This window comes from Oryzias melastigma, linkage group LG22, assembly GCF_002922805.2.
Source record: "Oryzias melastigma strain HK-1 linkage group LG22, ASM292280v2, whole genome shotgun sequence".
NCBI lineage: Eukaryota > Metazoa > Chordata > Actinopteri > Beloniformes > Adrianichthyidae > Oryzias > Oryzias melastigma.
Genome location: NC_050533.1, coordinates 14088527 through 14107517, shown reverse-complemented (window position 1 = coordinate 14107517; position 18991 = coordinate 14088527). Strand labels below are relative to the sequence as shown.

General features: G+C 39.4%; 1 protein-coding gene across 6 annotated transcripts in view; it reads left to right on the top strand.

Annotated features, from left to right (window-relative positions):
- The window catches only part of eml5 (EMAP like 5), a 34394-nt gene that overhangs the window by 10084 nt on the left and 5319 nt on the right, over nt 1-18991 (top strand). The window contains exons 5-32 of one of the 6 annotated variants that reach the window (XM_024276851.2): nt 2399-2584; nt 3284-3419; nt 3622-3645; nt 4436-4637; nt 5072-5209; nt 5325-5581; nt 5659-5871; nt 5953-6120; nt 7760-7866; nt 7958-8076; nt 8181-8367; nt 8478-8583; nt 8953-9046; nt 10076-10176; nt 10316-10509; nt 11246-11357; nt 11498-11625; nt 14877-15018; nt 15106-15258; nt 15798-15929; nt 16007-16095; nt 16572-16748; nt 16890-17091; nt 17181-17307; nt 17546-17560; nt 18268-18276; nt 18500-18578; nt 18808-18937. In XM_024276851.2, the coding sequence (XP_024132619.1) occupies nt 2399-2584; nt 3284-3419; nt 3622-3645; nt 4436-4637; nt 5072-5209; nt 5325-5581; nt 5659-5871; nt 5953-6120; nt 7760-7866; nt 7958-8076; nt 8181-8367; nt 8478-8583; nt 8953-9046; nt 10076-10176; nt 10316-10509; nt 11246-11357; nt 11498-11625; nt 14877-15018; nt 15106-15258; nt 15798-15929; nt 16007-16095; nt 16572-16748; nt 16890-17091; nt 17181-17307; nt 17546-17560; nt 18268-18276; nt 18500-18578; nt 18808-18937 (3727 nt within the window). The remainder of the gene's footprint in view (nt 1-2398; nt 2585-3283; nt 3420-3621; nt 3646-4435; nt 4638-5071; nt 5210-5324; nt 5582-5658; nt 5872-5952; nt 6121-7759; nt 7867-7957; nt 8077-8180; nt 8368-8477; nt 8584-8952; nt 9047-10075; nt 10177-10315; nt 10510-11245; nt 11358-11497; nt 11626-14876; nt 15019-15105; nt 15259-15797; nt 15930-16006; nt 16096-16571; nt 16749-16889; nt 17092-17180; nt 17308-17545; nt 17561-18267; nt 18277-18499; nt 18579-18807; nt 18938-18991) is intronic. The other 5 variants (XM_024276866.2, XM_036210117.1, XM_024276859.2 and 2 more) reach the window with 5 other exon arrangements.

Here is an 18991-nt window from a genome sequence, read left to right as displayed (position 1 = left end):
TATAAAGAAACACTTTAAATCTTGTTTTTGGTGTTCTGAACGTGTTCTCCTAGAATTTTTCTCATGATGGAGGACAATAATTTAAGCTTAAAGATGCATATCTGTGTATTTCTTTGTTCAAATTGTTGCAAATCAGGAGCAGATTAAAATGCAGTTTAAAAAAGCTCTTAGAACTACATCCTCTTGTGAAGAAATATTTACATTAACATATTTTTTTCCTCGACTGAGCTGCCATCTGGCTTAATGGCGAGCAAGTTCCGATAGTGCTAGCCATTTTTGTTGCACCGCTAATGTTTGGTCGGGGTGTGAGGGGCTATAAGCTAGCAAGAGAGCATATACACAAAAGGAAGAGGATGGGATATCAGTGGAGGCTTACTTCAGTCACAGGTGAATTTCTGATGAGTTCCAGTATTTCTGCAGAAAACATCTCTTACAAAATTAAATGGGATTTTTGATTTTGGCTTAAAAGTGCATAATGATAGTAAAAAGACCATCGGAAATTTTTATTAAATATTTATTAACAATTTTTTCTCAGATTTTAACAATTTTAACACATATTGAATGTCCTGTTTTGATGTTTTAAGAGACAAATGCATTTTATTTGGTAAGTTTTTACCATGGGTTGTTTTTAAGGTATGAGTGTACTGACCAGGAAACACTTTTAATTTCATTGTTCCTGTGCGATGACAAATAAAGATCTATCTATCTATGAAATGATTTGACAATAGACGACAATGTAAATTAAGTGGCACTTTAGAGTTGTCCATTCGGCTCGTATATCCTAGATTTTCAGACAGTGGTAACCAGGTGAAAAAAAGCAGACTACACAAAAAACAATGAGTTACTGTTTTTTCCAGTTGTAGTCAGGCATTAAAAACTCTGTGGGGGATTTTTTTTGAAAATCTGCAAAAATAGAAACCATTACTATTATGGTGCATATTTTTTCTGTGATTTATATCCTCAAATCCTATCATGGATTCAAAGATGTGTTTGTTTTCTTTTCTTTGTTGCCATTTATGTTGGTTAATTGTTTTAGATGAAAACTTTTCCCATTTAAAGGGTAAAGTAGGATGTTATCCAAAGAGAATTGGGACTGCCATGCACCTTAACAAATGGAGAGCTGGTGTGTGGAAATGGAATTTGGCCAGCAAGTCTGATTACGGAGTCACAGCACTGTCAGACTAACTTACCTGGCACTGCTCCCTGAACTGCTGCCTCAGTTCACCCTCTACAGCCAAGCAAAACCCCACAGCTCCCACTGTGACTGTGAAAAAGATTTCATGTCATTTCATAAAAATGTTTCTAAATACAAGAAGATTAAAAATTGCTTCCTAAAACAAAAGTATATATGTGAATAGTAGTTTTGCTGGATCATTTTTGTGACAAAATAATAGATGCTTGGAGCTAAGTTGATGGGATCACTTCAACTACATGCCTTGGCCTCCAGCTTGTGGCCTCATTATACTCTAGTATACTATCTCCTAGTAATACAAGAGCAAAGGGATTAGCACGTACCCGTGCCGCCCTGCCTTATCAGTTGTGGGCAGAGAAGGCAGCGCAGTCCTGGTGAATTCATCCCCACTGTTTCTGCTGCAGACTGCGCCGCAAAACCTCCTGACAAAAAAAGCTAGCACTTGACACACTTTCTTGTAAAGCTGCACAAAGATCTCACATTTTTACCGTCGTTTTGACTTGCTTGACTTTCACCCCCACATGTCATCCTGCACATGTTGCAAATGTTAGAAATCGTAGCTGCAGATCGGATAAGCCCCGTACCGCTGAAGTGCTAAGGAGCCTTTATAAATCTCAAGGCAGGGCTGTATCTTAGTCTGCGATGCCTGTCCCCGATAATCGACCCCTCCTGTTAGCGCGCAGACGTTCTGTCTGTCTTTGTCAGATATATTAGAAGGGGGTGTCGCAGTAAAGGTGCTCATTTGTTTGTCGCCACTGCCTTTTGCACACAGCAGGAAAAAAAGAGCCGGCGTTTTCCTATATATCTCGTCACTAATGAGCATGTCTCCCTTCTGCATGCGGATTGAGGTGTTTAAGTATTCGAGACGCCTTCCCCAAGCTTCATCCCTGTGATCTCATCCCCAAAGCAGACGAGGCTTCTCTCTTTCCTTCTTCCTTCTTGTGTTAGAGATTTAGCCCTCAGACGAAGCCGTGTCCGTGCATCCCAATGACCTTGTTCATAAATAATGAGCCTGCATGCGTGTGGGAGTGTGTCTGTGTCTGTGCATGCTGATCAGGTGGTTGCAGCAACAGGCCTCTAGCAAAAAAAAAAAAAAGTGCAGTCTCTCCTCTGTATGCATTGAATTTAACTTTACTTTTCTATGATTTTAACAAAGGTGTGATGGCCTGTTTAGCCACAGTTTTCTTACACCACCTCTGTTTGCAGTTTTGGAGCTTGTGTGGTAATGCTCTAACACCCAAACGCGGGGTGTTTGGTAAAACGGGGGATCTCCAAACCATCCTCTGCCTTGCCTGCGCCAAGGATGAGATCACATATTCGGGTGCCTTGAATGGTGACATCTATGTTTGGAAAGGGATCAACCTGTTGAGAACCATTCAAGGAGCTCATGGGGTATGTATATATGGTGGGTTGTACTTAAGTATGTCGTCTTCCAGGCTGCTTTTCCAACACACACCAGTTGTGACACGTCTGTGTTTGACAACAAAAAGAATCGGTAACACTCTATAATAAGGATCATTGTATTAATGTTGATAATTAAGCATTAATTACCTATTAAATATAGTTATAACAGCCACTTTTATGCATTAGCATTGACATTAATAAAAACCCATGTTATAATGGGCTACCAAAGCATTTAGTGAAGTTAATGAAAGGTTTGAACCAAGACATGTTTGTATCATTTGTTCCGCCCCGTAGAGAAGGATCAGCCTTTTGCTCTGCAGGATTAAATGATATCTATGGGATCAACATCTGGGTGAGGGGGTAGTCAAATGGGGGAGGGGATAATAACTACAGTACATGGTAATTCCAGCTTTTTGTGATACCAAATGTTTCTCTAAAGGTCTCAACTTGAGCCCGTTTCACTTTTGAGACAGTGGAGTTTTTAAATTTATCAATAATTAACCCTTTAACACCAGAGCTCCAGTGTTTATGATCTTTGATTTACTGTAACCCTTCAACCGTTAACACGATCAACGTTGATCCCCAGGTGTTAAAGGGTTAATGAATGTTGCCAAACAAATGACATTTTACAAGTTGAGGCTGAAACTGGCTTCATGGCATACCCTTACAGTCTTTCATTTCTTCCAGTCAGGGATTTTCAGCATGAATGCCTGTGAAGAGGGTTTCGCCACCGGAGGTCGGGACGGATGCGTCCGACTGTGGGATCTTAACTTTAAACCAATTACTGTCATTGATCTCAGGGAAACGGACCAAGGATATAAAGGTGATTTCAAACTGCCTTTTTTCTTTAATTAAATTGAGGGTTAGAGTCTAGAAAACGTTTGTCCACAAACATACACGACAAGAACCAACACCTTTGGATAACAAAAGCCATTCTTTTTGACATTCCTTCCCACCTTACTAACATTTTCCCTTTTTGTTTCCTATTTCCTCCATCACCTTTACTCTTGTCTTGGATCTAACAGTAGCTAGAGGTGAAAATAGCCGAGGTGGGTAACGTTATAAAGGGTGAATTAGGCAAATGTAGTCTGTCTGTAGCAGCTTCCATGCTGTTTTGCTGTCCTCTTTTTAGTAAATCCAAGTACCTTCACAGTTTTTCATCGTATAAGGAGGTTGGGTTCATCTGTAGCCTTATGCATTAAGCCAACTGCAACATTTAGTGAGAATGTTTCACTGAAAACATTACTGACTTTTCATTATTTTATTATTTTACCATGAGGTAATGGTTAAAGTGAAACAAATCTAGTTACTGTATGAACATTTGTGCTAAAGTGCTTGCTGATTCGTCAGTTTTTCTCGGGACTTGTCAAATGAGTTTCATCATGGAGGACCTGCCACAATCCGCTTGTGGCTTTGGTCAATTTCGCTTGCTTATGTCTGTCATGGAATCCATGATGGTGAAATCAGAAACTGTTGCAGGACTCCATTTTTCTGATTCTGAAGTCATCTCAAATAGTTTTTGTTTGATGTTTGAGGTCAGTTTACCTCTGTTGTGGTATGTATTGCATGATGAGTGGCAACTCCACAAATCCAAATTGTCTTGCACAGTATTGTGTATGTTGAGCATATGCATCCTGTACACAGATACAGTTGCAGAGCGGCTTGATGTCTTCCTGTATAAACCCCTGCGCTAGCCTGCAGATCGGAAAGCTAGCTGCTGTTTTAATAATACCTGTTGTGTCTTTTCCAATAAGCATAGAAGAAGAAAATGTCTAACACTATTAATGTTTCCATACATTTTTTTATTTTGCCTGACCTTTTGTGTGTGTGTTCTTACAGGACTGTCTGTCCGGAGTGTGTGCTGGAGGGGAGATCACATACTTGTGGGCACACAGGACAGTGAAATCTTTGAAGTGGTGGTCCACGACCGCAACAAGCCCTTCCTCATCATGCAGGGTCACTGTGAGGGCGAACTCTGGGCTTTGGCCGTGCATCCCACCAAGCCTCTGGCCATGACGGGAAGCGATGACCGTTCGGTCAGGTGAGGATTTAGATCGGGTTTTGGGATTTTGGAATAATAAGGGATACACAAAATACTATATCAATGGGATTCTTTTAATAAAGTTTAATGTATGATTCCACATAATTTTAATAAATATTCATTTGTTTTTATGAAATTCCAATTTTTGGATTTGGTTAATTATCGTTCCAATTTAAAAGTGAAGATCAATTTAATTGAAATAAACATGTTTTAAATGCATTTTAACTCAATATGTAATTTCAAGAAAAACTTAACAAAGACTTGCCATTTATCTGCTTTTAAGTTACACAAATTTTTATCTTCCTATTTTGATAATGTTTTTGTATTTTATTTTAAAAAAATGATTTTTGTCCTTCCTTTGTTTTTGTTGGAAGATTTCTGCTGTTCCATCACTGCTTTCTGTCCTAATGTTCTTTACCTTGTTGTGTCTGAAGAATATGGAGCCTTATAGATCATGCACTGATAGCTCGTTGCAACATGGAGGAGCCGATTCGCTGCGCAGCTGTGAGCACTGACGGAATTCATCTGGCTTTGGGAATGAAAGATGGCTCTTTCACCGTCCTAAGAGTCAGGTGGGTTGTGTAGATCAAAAGGGGAAATATAAACTCTGATCCAAAGTGAATCTAATGCAAAGTGAATAAGATGCATCTTTGGCATCCCTCCTTCTCCTCCTCCGTCTCCCTCTAGAGACATGACTGAGGTGGTTCACATCAAGGACAGGAAGGAGGCCATCCACGAGCTGAAGTACTCCCCTGATGGGGCCCACTTGGCTGTCGGGTCTAATGAGAACTCAGTGGACGTCTATGGTGTGGTGCAGAGGTACAAGAAAGTGGGAGAGTGCATGGGCTCCAACAGCTTCATTACACACATGGATTGGTCCACAGACAGCAAATACCTGCAAACTAATGATGGCAGCGGCCGGAGGCTCTTTTACAGAATGCCAAGTTAGTGACAGACCATTAACTACTCCGGATAAAATGGTTTTGGCTCTGTGAGGTAAACCTTTTCGTTTTTTGTTGAGGTGGGAAGGAAGTGACCAACAGGGAGGAGCTGAAGCTGGTGCAGTGGGCTTCATGGACCTGTGTGTTGGGCCCTGAGGTCAACGGAATATGGCCCAAGTACTCAGATATCAATGACATCAACTCAGTTGATGGCAACTTTAGCAATCAAGTATTAGTAACGGCGGACGATTACGGATTAGTCAAACTGTTCCGATATCCTTGCATAAAAAAAGGTGAGACTTTTCAAATATGTTGCTATACATTAAAATCACTGTAAAACACTGCATAAATGTATGTTTTTCTATTTGTTTCAGGAGCAAAATTTAAGAAGTATTTAGGTCACTCAGCCCATATAACCAATGCAAGATGGTCACATGACTATCAGTGGGTCATAACCATTGGTGGAGCAGATCATTCAGTGTTCCAGTGGAAGTTTGTTCCAGAAAGAAAGTCCAAAGAGGCTTTGCATATAGCGCCACAAGGTGAGAAGATTTTGGTATTATCAGGTTGGTTATCAGGAACATTTAAAATACACATCTGTCCAAACAATTTGAAGACAATTCACACACTTTGCAAAATAAATAATGCCTCCTTAACTATCCACTATTAAATTAGGCAAGAGACTATTTGTGATGGCTTAATCCAATAGCATTTTATCAAAAAGGAACAGGATCTTTAAAAAAGTATTTGCCACACGTTTTGGTCAAAACAAAACATGTATAGTTTTCAAACTTCCTCCTTTCAACTGCATTTTTTATTGTCATTTCTTCTCATAATAATAATATGAAACATTAAAATTCTGCAAACTTTCAGTCTGCAGTCGAAGAACAATGTAGTGTTTTTGAGAAACATGTAACCCTGAGCTCTTTCAGCAGAACTCATTCATTTGAGGCTTTATATGTTAGGAGAGGATTATTAAATTCTCTTCTAAAGCCCCCTGAACAGATGTCAAAATAGAAAAAAATATTAAATCTCCTACTTATTTTTATCAAACCAATTATTTATATGATATTTGTAATTTTTGTTTGTTACACATAAAAAGGTTTCTTTGTGAGGTACCCTGTGTCCTAGTCAGAAACAATTTATTTTGTTACAGCACAAAGGCAAAATGTAGGCTATTCAGAGATAAAACATGACCAGAAAAGGAATTTCTCAAGCATTCTGGTTCAAAATATAATGTGACTATCTTATCTGCCTTTTTAAAATTCCTCGATGACTCTTTTTCATTTTTTATTATTGAGCTGCTTAATAATATTATCTAATGGAGTAGTAAATAAAGTGAAACATATTATTCCAAACACAGAACCCTGAGGAACACCACAAATAATTGGAACGTAACAGACATTTCAAGTGAATTACAGCTCTAAATATGAATTATTAAATACAATTCACCTTTGCTGGAGAGGGGTTAGGGTTAGACAGTTCTTTTGTAGTAGATAAGCTCCTACTCACAGTCAGCGTTAGTTAGAGATATTCATACCTATCAACGTCTATTAGCAAGCTATGCACTAAATTCATTCTAGAAATCTCTACAGATTTAGTTTCTTCACAACCGATATAGTAGTGGTGGATTTTTATTGCATAATGTCTACACAGCTGCTGGTCTCCGCCATATTCTTCCTTTCTGTCTTCCATTTAAACAAACTATTAATCTCATGATGCTTTTCAAAGGAACAGCCATCACCTTAATTAGGAAGAATCCAATAAAACGGAGTGGAGCTTGGAAAGTATAACTGCACTGTCATTCCAAAGTCATATTTTTCCCAGAGACAGAGTGCAGTTGTGCTCTCTGAAATTACCCCCACACACTAACTGCTATTCCTTTTAATTTTCCTAATGGATCTTGGGGTGGTGGTGGTGGGGGGGAGTCGCCTTATGCTGCCAGATCTACTTATGGCCTTGTCTTGGCCTAGGTTTACTGTGCTACATCAGCAGATTTCTTCAGCATTGTCACTGTACACATAACAATCCATTACATAGGAGATGTCATTGTTCAATTACATGATTGACCCTCACTCCCATTGAAGATCACGCTTTTTATTACTGTGTTCTTAGAGGGGTGTTTATCTGATTAAAGAGAGCGCTACTGGCACTCTGATTTAACCTTGTTTCCGCCTGCAGAGACCTTGGCAGACTCTAACAGTGAAGAATCGGACTCCGACCAATCAGACGTGCCTGAGATGGACTCGGAAATCGAGCAGGAGACGCAGCTCACATACAGACGGCAGGTGTGTGATAGAATCCAACAGGTTTTTCATTCTAAACACACCATCCATCTGTATTTTTTTTAATGTTTTGCTCATTTCTACTGGAACCCAGGTTTATAAAGAAGATCTACCTCAGCTCAAAGAGCAGTGCAAAGTGAAACATCGAGCCACAGCTATGAAAAAAAGAGAACGAGCTCCGGCGAGTGGGATTAAGTTACACTTCATCCACGGGTGGGAAGATTTAAACAGAGAACTTTGACAAAATCCAAGCTACATTGACTCTAAAAAAGCAAATTCAAACAAACTTTCATGCCTTTTATTTGTTTAATTTGCAGCTACAGAGGCTATGATTGCAGAAGCAACCTCTTCTACACCCAGACCGGAGAGATTGTCTATCACGTTGCTGCTGTTGGGGTGGTGTATAACAGACAGCAAAACACTCAGCGTTTCTATATGGGCCATGACGATGACATCCTCTGTCTGGCTATACACCCCCTGAAAGACTTTGTGGCAACAGGCCAGGTAACTGCTGAGATTCAAGGCCTTTTAAGTCAGAAAAAAAGCTTTTCATCTGATTCTTTCACATTTACCTATCATTATTGGTTTACTTAGTATAATCTGATGTTTCTCAGGTTGGCAGAGATTCTTCAGTCCACATTTGGGACACTGAAACATTAAAGCCCATGTCGGTGCTAAAAGGTTCTCACCAACTTGGTGTTTGCGCTTTGGATTTTTCAGGTAAAACACTTAAAAAAAAAACTGTCTAAAATGAACAGCTAGCTTTCTTGTAAACCAAAGAATTGATATTAAACATGAGAGAAAAAGGTAAATTTACAAGACAACCACTTTAGAAAAAAATCAATTTTTGCTGTCTTGTCATGATGGTCTGGCACCACCAAAACACAGCAATTCATCTTACTACCCATAATTGGCCCCAGACGGAGGCACGCCTGTGATCTGTACGCCAGTGTCATTGCAGTGCCTGCTGCAAATCAAACTAAGATGCTTTTATGCTGCTAAGAACGGCTACACTTCAAAGAAGAGAAAACAGCAACCATCTTTTACTTTGCTTTTCCTGAATGTTTTTTTTTTTTTTTTGCACGACAGCGGATGGGAAGCGCCTAGTCTCTATTGGCCTGGATGATAATCACACTATTGTGCTGTGGGACTGGAAAAAAGGCGAGAAGCTCTCTGCCATGCGGTTAGTATGCTTTAGGTACATCACAATGTTGACACAGCTACAAGTCGGCCTTTCAGCACACAGCAGCTGCCGCCTCCACACCAGGAGGGCTTTAAAAAAACATAGTTAATATTGTAGATTCTCTGAGCAGCAGCAGTTTAAATATGGACATTTATAGATGAGCACTAAATTGAAGCCACTTTACTGGGAAAGTCTGAGTGATGAATAGCTGGAAAGAAAGGAAATTATCCTTTGTATTACAACTGCTCCTCTGCAGTCTTTCACCTTTCTTGCATTGAATTTTTCATTGTAACAATCAATGTAATTCTCTTGGGTTGCATTGCTTTAGGAATTTCAGAATTTAATGAAAATTATTTACAAATGAATTACATATTTACACAGAAATACCAGAAAACACGAATAGCATAAAAAACTTTAAAAAATAATATAAAACATAAAAATATATTTGTGTTTTTTTTGTTTTGTTCAAATTATTTCAGCTTCCTGACAGGATTGTGTTGCAGTGTATTAGATTTTAGCATTATACTGACATCTTAGAGATGTATTTTTACACCACACTCTAGCTAGAACTGTGTATTTCTGAATGAAAAAAAAAGATCTTGATTCTGCATGCAGTGTGTCAGACTCTCACTGCAGCTCATGGACAAATTGGAGCAGCACTACTTTCCTTTGCAGACCCTTAGGGGCAGTGCGCTGTGGTGGGCAGAGCGAGATCCCTAACAGAGACAGTTTCTTAATGTGCCACCTTATTTTATATTACCTAGTTAGGCAGTAAGGCATGTGTATGAAATGTTCGTGTTGAGAAAAGTGGAATCTGGACTTGAATCCAAAGCAAGCAGGTGGGTGTTTTTAAGTATTAGAACAGCATTTTCCTCAAAAATGCTGCAATTTTTAAGAAGTTTTACAATTTATTTCCATAAATTATTGATTTAACATCTGAATTATTCTAGTGCAGCTTAAACCTTTACAAAGTTTAGCATAAATATTAATGCTTGTATTAATTTTCAGTTTTAATGTGTTTCTTTCTAGAGGGAGCAAGGATAAAATATTTGTTGTCAAAATTAATCCCTACGTCCCCGACAAGCTCATTACTGCTGGTGTGAAACATATGAAGTTTTGGCATAAAGCTGGTAAGAACTGTGCTATTCATACATATTTCTATTCTTTTCATGTGTGTAATAGTGTTGACTGAATAAGACTCTAACAAGCACAACTCTCGCTATGCTGTGACACGTCACTGGATGAACTTGCTGTCGGCTTCCCTTTCAGGTGGTGGTCTAATTGGGCGCAAGGGGAACATGGGAAAGACTGAGACGATGATGTGTGCGGTGTATGGTTGGTCGGAGGAGATGGTGTTTTCAGGAACATGCTCGGGCGACATTTGCATATGGAGAGATATGTTCCTGATGAAGACTGTCAAAGCTCATGATGGCCCTGTTTTCAGTATGCATGCACTAGAAAAGGTACGTTTTAAATAGGGTGTAGGGAAAAATCGATTTGGCGATATATCGTGATATTTCATTTCTTGATACTTGTATTGATTTGAAATGCAGAAATGATAATTTAATTTTGTATATTTGTATATTAGCTGTTTTTGGGTTTGAGCAGCCATTTAAAAGACGTGATGATGAGAAAATACTTCACAAAATTACAAACCCACTCAGACGGAAATCTAACTTTAACACAAAATGTTCATGTCACATTACATTACTGTCTTTTGCAAAGCCTCAATGGTGGAAAGTGATATTTGCACATTAGGTCCTTGGAGACTCTAAACTTGCTGTTTGATGCATGACCTGACATCTGCAATTTGTATGTAAACATATCTCCATATTTATATCTAATTGGTCTACCATGAAATGTAATTACTGGTATAATTTAGCCAATTTGTGTTTGCTGCCACACCCTAAAGGGAGACAGACGCTGACTTGATGGAAACAGCCTTCATAAGACTAATCATAGCAACAGGCTGCATTGTCATTATCACTGCTGACAAAGTAAATATTTAGATTACCGCCTCCTGAAAAAGTAACAATAGTGATTGAGTTTTTCCAATTACAAGACAAGGTGTAGATTCTGACCGACCTAACACATTCAATCTAATTAAAAACAGGATAAATGCTAATTGTAACTGGAAGGTCTCAAAGAATATGTTTGAAAACTGAAGATCTGATAAAGTGCCAACATTTTTCTGTTCAGGGTTTTGTTACTGGTGGAAAGGATGGTATCGTTGCTCTGTGGGATGACACTTTTGAGAGGTGTCTCAAGACCTATGCCATCAAGAGAGCAGTCCTCGCTCCAGGCTCTAAAGGTAAGCCTCGAACTGACTCCTGCTGATTCATAGTCATTCAATGTATCATGGGGTGTGACATTTCGAATCCGACACACACATTTTAACTCACTTGACATAAATGTCTTACATTTTTATTCATTTATTCTCCAACTCTGCAGGCCTTCTGTTGGAGGACAATCCCTCCATTCGTGCCATATCCCTCGGCCATGGCCACATTCTTGTAGGAACCAAAAATGGAGAGATATTGGAGGTGGACAAGAGTGGACCCATTACTCTACTGGTCCAGGTGAGTAAAGAGAAATGTCATGACAGCATAATAAACCTTTTTGCAGTCATTCGTCACAGGATTTTCAGCTGTCTTCAATAACTTTACAAAATGTCTTGAAATCGGACAACTAAGTGAACTAAACAAAGCCTCTTGGTGCTAAAATTACCTGTGGAAACTAAATAAATAGCAAAAGACCTAAAAACAAAATGGAGAACATACTGACCAAACCATAGAATCTGTCATTCTCACTTTATTTTAAGAGAAAAACAGGTCACTTTTGAAAAGAATTGAAGAACATTGCTGACCAAGACAAACAGTAACCTGAGCCACAAAATCAAAGCCATAAATTGAAGGATTAATAGGTCAAGACAGGGTTCAGAAAGAGCAACTCACCCAAATAGCTGCTGTAACAACTTAAATAAAGATATTGGAAAACTCAAATTGTTCTGCAGACAAAAGGGTCACAGGGAGTGTGGTCCACTCTGAGTCTTTGCTTTTTCACAGTAATAGTCTCAAATAATCCACACAAATGGGTGGACATTCATAACTTTAAAGGTCACAAACAAAGTGCATTGTAATGTCCACACAAAACCCAGACGGCAGAACATCAAAGTTGTTGATTGCAGGAGTTCTGATTGAAGAAACAGAACGAAATGTGTCAACTAGGGCTGCCACGATTATTCGACTAATCGACGACTAATCGACTATTAAAATAGTCGACAACTAATTTAATAGTCGATTAGTCGTTACTTTATATTAAATGGAGTCAGTGTAGTAAAGTTGAAAGTTATAATGGTGTTATGCTAGCTTATTGGACTATTTTGGCATTTTTTAAGGTTTTTTAGGCTATTTTGGAGTTTTTATTTCGGTTACATGCTAGCTGTCTTTGCTAACTTGGGCTTTTTTTAGGCTAATTTGGCCTTTAATTAGTTAGTTTAAAGTGAATGATGGTTAAGATTTGTGTTTTACATCAACTTTGTGCATGATCCGATTAGTCGACTAATCGGAAAAAATAATCGGTGATTAGTCGACTATTGAAATAATCGTTTGTGGCAGCCCTAGTGTCAACTTCAAGGCCATACCATGAAGTGTGCAAAATGTTCTCCCTGACAAAACAAAACTTAAGTCTAGTCTTAAATTGATGGTTTTAATTAATCCAGGACTTACTCTACTTTGACTACCCCTAAGTTTGTGTTTGCTCATAGGTAGCCTCAGAAAAGAGAAACTGAACACTTTCCTGCAGGAAGAAGGTTTTTAAGCCACAATTTTGTCTGATAGTCACAATATGCAGCCAATCAAAGCAGTTAACTTGTTGACTAGCAACAGTAAAACATATAGATCCATAACGCTTTGTTTCGCTTTAGATGATGTGGTCCTCTGTTGGCTTAAGCTCTAAAGAAGAACTGGTGTGTGGAGAAGTTTTTCTTAAGACTGACTTCAACTGTGGATGTCCAATCACTGAAGGACAAGTACAAGAAGCCCTCAATAAAAAAGCTGCAGTGCAAATGCTTGTTGTACTTGCAGATCACAGTGAGTTAGAGCCCTCTTTCATATACAAAGACCATCATTCAGAAATAGATACTTTTCTCCCTCATTCTGCTTCAGACCAACTTTATCAGAAACGAGAGCGAGGAACGCCTAAAGTGAAGCTCTGTGCTATTGACATGCTGGTATATCTACTCCTAATGATGTGTCCTCGTTTCTCACTGGGAGACATTTTTCTTTCCCAACGTGCCTGCAGACTTCAGGCCACATCTCTCCGTTACCTGATAGATTGCTTTGGGTTCTGAGTGAACACACAGCTGAGCAACTCTGCCCCACTGTCCAGCACACATGGGATGTGTCCTGCTCTAATGGGAGAAGACTGGGATCAGGCTGTGAGCCAGGCCGTGCAGGGTCAGAGACAAGGAGCTCCCCTGCCAGTTTATGTGTGCCGCGCCTGATGTATGGTCTATGTTCATCACTACTGAAGTTTTAAGACTAAAGAATATAAAAGGCAATTAATTCTTGTAACACCAACTTTATGATCTTAGGTACCACTTGTGACTCTACTTCTATTCTCTACCTTCATTATAAGTGCTGGAAATTGAACATCTTCAGCAGACTGTGAATAATAATAGTCATATAGGACTTCACCAATCTTGTCAGGAGGACACAGAGTCCTAATAAGACTATTTAAAAATAGAACAAAAAATAGTTTTTCTGTTTTGGAAATGGAAAATAATCAGTTACACTATGTCCAATGACTGGTGCTGAAAACTATGTTAGACAAACTCCAATCTGAATAAGCCACACATTGAAGGGACTGAGGGATCTTTGAATGGGGAAACTTTGTAAAACAATCTTTTGATGTTTTTTTTTTGTTTAGTTTTTTTGAACTTAAAATGGAATAAAAATAAGTTGAAAATCTATTCTTGAGAAAATTGGTCCATAATGTGTTTTGCTTTCCTGGCACAAGAGTTTATTTCTCAGGAAACGATGGTTGACACATAATACCACACTACGAAAGCCATTTTGCTTAAGTGGGTCTTTTTCATTAAAGTGCAAACATTTATCTTTCTAAATATGTAAACTCATAAAAACCATATAGGAAAACTGTGCTGGAGTATTGCCTTTAATAATAAATGGATACACTGATGGTTTAAAGACTAAAACCAGATACAAGAAGAGTTTCTAAGAGAGATGATTTCCCCATGCGAAGCATGCAACATGTCTATTTCTAGACTGACTTGATGTAATCAAACTTCAGCGATCGATCATGCCCTTTGGCATAGCAGATCTTTGTTTGGTATTGAGTGAGATTTGAAGCTCAGCATGTAAAACAGCATGCAACACATTGATCAGCCTGCAGCTCACTACACCAAACAAACTACTCTTAAGAGTGCCAGGATAAGCCAAGAATCCATCATGGGTGACCCCGATGCTTATGCTATTTTATAACATATAAAGCAGCAGTTCATAATAGCTAAGAAAATGAAAAAAATCATCACTTCGACTCAAAAAATGAGGTACAAGCTCATTTCCAGTTACAGAGAACAGATTTTTTCTGTTTGATCAATTCAAGACTGTAAACATATTCCTATTAATTTATTTCGTGGCTTAAAGTTGAACTAGCTAGCCATGAGAGATTATTAATAATTCCAAAAATTCAGATGATGACAGTGTAATAGAGTGCTTGTTACTTTTTCTATCTAGAGCTGAGAAAGTTTGGCATTTCTTGCCTTGTAGCAAGTACCAATGACATATTTATGGTCCACATGTGTCTCCAGGGTCACATGGAGGGTGAAGTGTGGGGCCTGGCTTCTCATCCTCACCTCCCTCTCTGTGCCACCGTCAGCGATGACAAAACCCTGCGCATATGGGACCTGTCACCCAGCCACTGCATGCTGGCTGTACGCAAACTCAGGAAAGGTCGGAACAAACGTCGAGGACCAAGCCATTTTCCAAATGGAAGTGAATCGGTTCCAGGTATTAAACAGGCATCTGGTTTCTCCACAGGCGGCCGATGCTGCTGCTTCTCCCCCGATGGCAAGGCTCTCGCGGTGGGCTTAAATGACGGCAGTTTCATTATCGTGAACGCTGACACCTTGGAGGACCTGGTGTCCTTCCACCATCGCAAGGATGCCATCTCAGACATCCGGTTCTCTCCAGGTTTATTGTTCACTTTCAATCTTGTTTATCCATTCAAAACTCCCCTGAGATATAAATAGACCTTGAAAAACCCTTCAGAGCACTGGCGTTTACAGTATGTGGAAGGCTGTGCTGAATCTTGGGCAGGTATACATGCGCCCCTCCTGTTGTTAGTCTGAGATTTTGCTGCAGGCCTGAGGCAAATTAATGGCTTTCTATAATAAGGCCAGACAGAGAAACAGCAAGAGAGGGATGAGAAACAGTGGGGGTGGACAAAGCAAGAGGGAAAAAAGAGAAACTTTTTCTTTTACAGTATTGGAACATTTACATTTAAGTTTTTTTAAACCTTAAGTGTACTCAGAAAAAAGGGAATATGACTGCTATGGGCCAGCTTGGTTAGGATGGCTAGCTTCCCTAATAAAGTTTGTATATGTTGGCTTGTATTATCTTCCCATAAATATCAATTTAAATTATTTGCTTCAGTCATTACAGAGAAATTCCTTCATAAGATATTAAATAAGAAAAAAATCCTGACTCTACTTACTCTTTCATTGGCTCAGGAGCTGGAAAATACCTCGCCGTCGCCTCCGCAGATAGTTTTGTGGACATTTACAACGTAATGAGCAGCAAACGGGTTGGAGTGTGCAAAGGATGTTTAAGTTATATCACTCATCTGGACTGGGACAAACGAGGTAAACATGTCTCCTTGAAAGCTAGAGTTTAAACAGAGGTTTATTAAATTTTTTTAAATATATTTTCTCCCTATCAGGGAAACTACTCCAGGTCAACACGGCAGCTAAAGAGCAATTCTTTTTCGAAGCTCCCCGAGGGAAGAGGCAGACTATCCCGGCTTCAGAGGTGAGCCGAGCAAGAATGAAGAGAAAAGCTGAAGAGTTGATAGCCCACATTTCACTTCCTGATCAGATGAGACTTGGGGAAGGGCAGCAAAACATTAACACGACCCACTTTTCAGCAATATCGTTCTGATTTAGGTCGTAGGAGTGGAATAATGTTTGGAGTGCTTTAATTCATACTGACATTTGGGCACCTTACTATGCACGCAACAGTGGGTCACGTTTAGAGATAATACTTAAGTTTTAACTGTGTCCCTGTGTGCTTTTTTGAATTTCTTTATAATTATTGAAATTATTCCTTTTTGCTTAAGCACACTCATCAAATGAATTTCTGGATTTTCATCTTGTAATGTTAAAATAATGAATTTTTTGAGGTTTGCAGTCAGAGACACCAAAAAAGACTACTAGAGGGACACTGATCTTTTCGCTTTGAATTGCTGTAAATTTTTTACAGGACTTTTCTCATTGGTTTTTGTTCAGGTGGAGAAGATTGACTGGTGCACATGGACGTGTGTCCTGGGCCCGTCTGTTGAGGGCACCTGGCCTGTGATCAGTGAAGTCACTGAGGTGACCGCTGCCTGCCTTAGTAACGACAGGCAGGTGCTAGCAACAGGAGATGACCTGGGATACGTCAAGCTCTTCAGATACCCTGCCAAGGCAAGACGGAAGATATAATTGAGCTTATTATCTTGCTAAAGCATGTCACGGCTCGAAGCAAAGCTTTCGGATGTATGCAAATGCTGTGTTAATTTCATGCATTGTCAGAAGTGCTAAATAAGTGCTGCTTCTTCTCTCCAGGGCAAATATGCAAAGTTTAAGCGCTACGTGGCACACAGCACACATGTTACAAACGTGCGATGGAGCCACAACGACAGCCTTTTGGTGACAGTTGGTGGGGGGGACACATGCCTCATGATCTGGGCCCACGAGCTGGAGGGTCTGCGGGAATTCAAGCAGTGCGACAGCGAGGAGTCAGACATTGAGAGCGAAGACGATGGGGGTAAGAAACAACACCTTTTTTTGGCTGGGGTTTTTGCTTTTAGAGGTGTTTGTTGCCGCAGCGAAATGACAGTTTGTGCCGTTCACCAGGCTACGACAGCGATGTGACGAGGGAGAACGAGATCAGCTACACCATCAAGGCTTTATCCACCAACATGCGAGCGATGACAGGAGTCAAGCCCCACCTGCAGCTGAAGGAGCCTTCTGTGGATGAGAGGTATTCACTGTTACAGCTGGGATGCAGATTTCTAAAAGATACTAGTGAGCACGTCTTACCAACACCAGTGTCAGTCAAACAGTTCTGCCTTCTTCAGGCAATGTTTCTCTTCCTGCATTACAATTCTCGTCTTTTTCTTGACCTTTTGAAATAATTCCACCTTTTTTTGCCTCTCTTGTTTCTTTTAATGGCTGTCCATCTCTCATTATCCTGCTATCCTCTTTTATTCCGTATGAAGACAAGGGGTGGTCAGGTAAGTTCTTGGAATCAATAATATTAATAATTGTAAGTTATAAAATTGATTGGGGGCAAATAGAAAAAATAGATAAATAAAATAAAAATACTTCTTTTTCATTTTAAAAACAAAAAAAAAATTAGAAATAAAAAAATAAATGAAAAAAAAAACATAATTTTGGTTCAAAAAAGCATTTTTATAATTATTATAATATTTTTTATAATTATTTTATCATTTCCGAAGTGTTCTTTTAAGGGGGTTTCTATAGAAGCCAACACACTGGAATATTTGCTTAAGTTGATGTCGAATTGAGCGTATTTAATTAGTTCATTTTGCAGTTTAGATATTAGATTTCACTTTGGAATATTTAATGTCCAGTAGCTTAAGAAATGCGTTTTATCATTTCACCTAAAGCAAAAAAATTCCATTTATGCTTTTAATCTTCTGAAGCTTTTAAAAAATCGATGTTGGTGAAATAATTCCACCCCTTTTTACCGTCATTGTAAGTCGACACTTTGTCACAGACTTTGTGGGTCTCTGAAGGATTTTACACAACCTTTTGTGAGCAGAACTTGTTACAGAAATGAAGGTTGTTGTCATGGTTACAAGTGGTATCGACTGACTGTATGTCCTCATCGGATGAGATGTTGCATCTCTTAAGTGCTGCAGGGAAGATTATTTTCATTTTTTTTCCATTCTTTTCTTTTCTCTTTGCTGCCACAAAGAGGATCAAGGTGAGATTTATAAAAGTGTCACTTCTTACATGCACTTTTTCTCTCTGGGTTTTTTTGCGCTTGTTGTTTTGGGTAGGCCCTCATTTGTGACACGATTCATGCTCCAAGATTGCTCACAAATGTAAAGCCTCCATTTCTTATGCAGTGAAAGAATCTGTTGTCGTTATTATTATCTTAATGAGCAGCGTGGTGGCAGTTCTCTCAGCCCAGCTGTCTCTTGCAGGCCTCCTGTCAGCAGAGCGCTGCCACAGCCAGAGAAGCTCCAAACTAACAATGTTGGCAAAAAGAAGAGACCCATTGAGGTAACGCAGATATGCAGATTGTTATCTTTGAGGAAGAGAGCATGTCAGATGATTCAGAGTGCTACTGGTCTGATTGTTTCACCCAAAGTCTCAGTCCAGACAAGCTTTCTGTGACTCTGTAATCAAATGATCTCGTTCCCCCCCACCCTCCCAGCATCTGGGTCTGTACATCTCTGTTGTCATGGCGTTAACCTTTGTAGCCCTTAGACTTCTTCTGACTCCTTTGCAGGACTTGGTTCTGGAGCTGGTGTTCGGTTACCGTGGCAGCGACTGCCGCAACAACGTGCACTACCTGAACGAGGGGGCCGACATTATCTACCACACGGCTTCAGTCGCCATCGTTCTCAACTTGACAACTTGTAAATAGACAGATCACTGTGTAGCTGAAGAGAATACATAATGAAGAGCCTTTC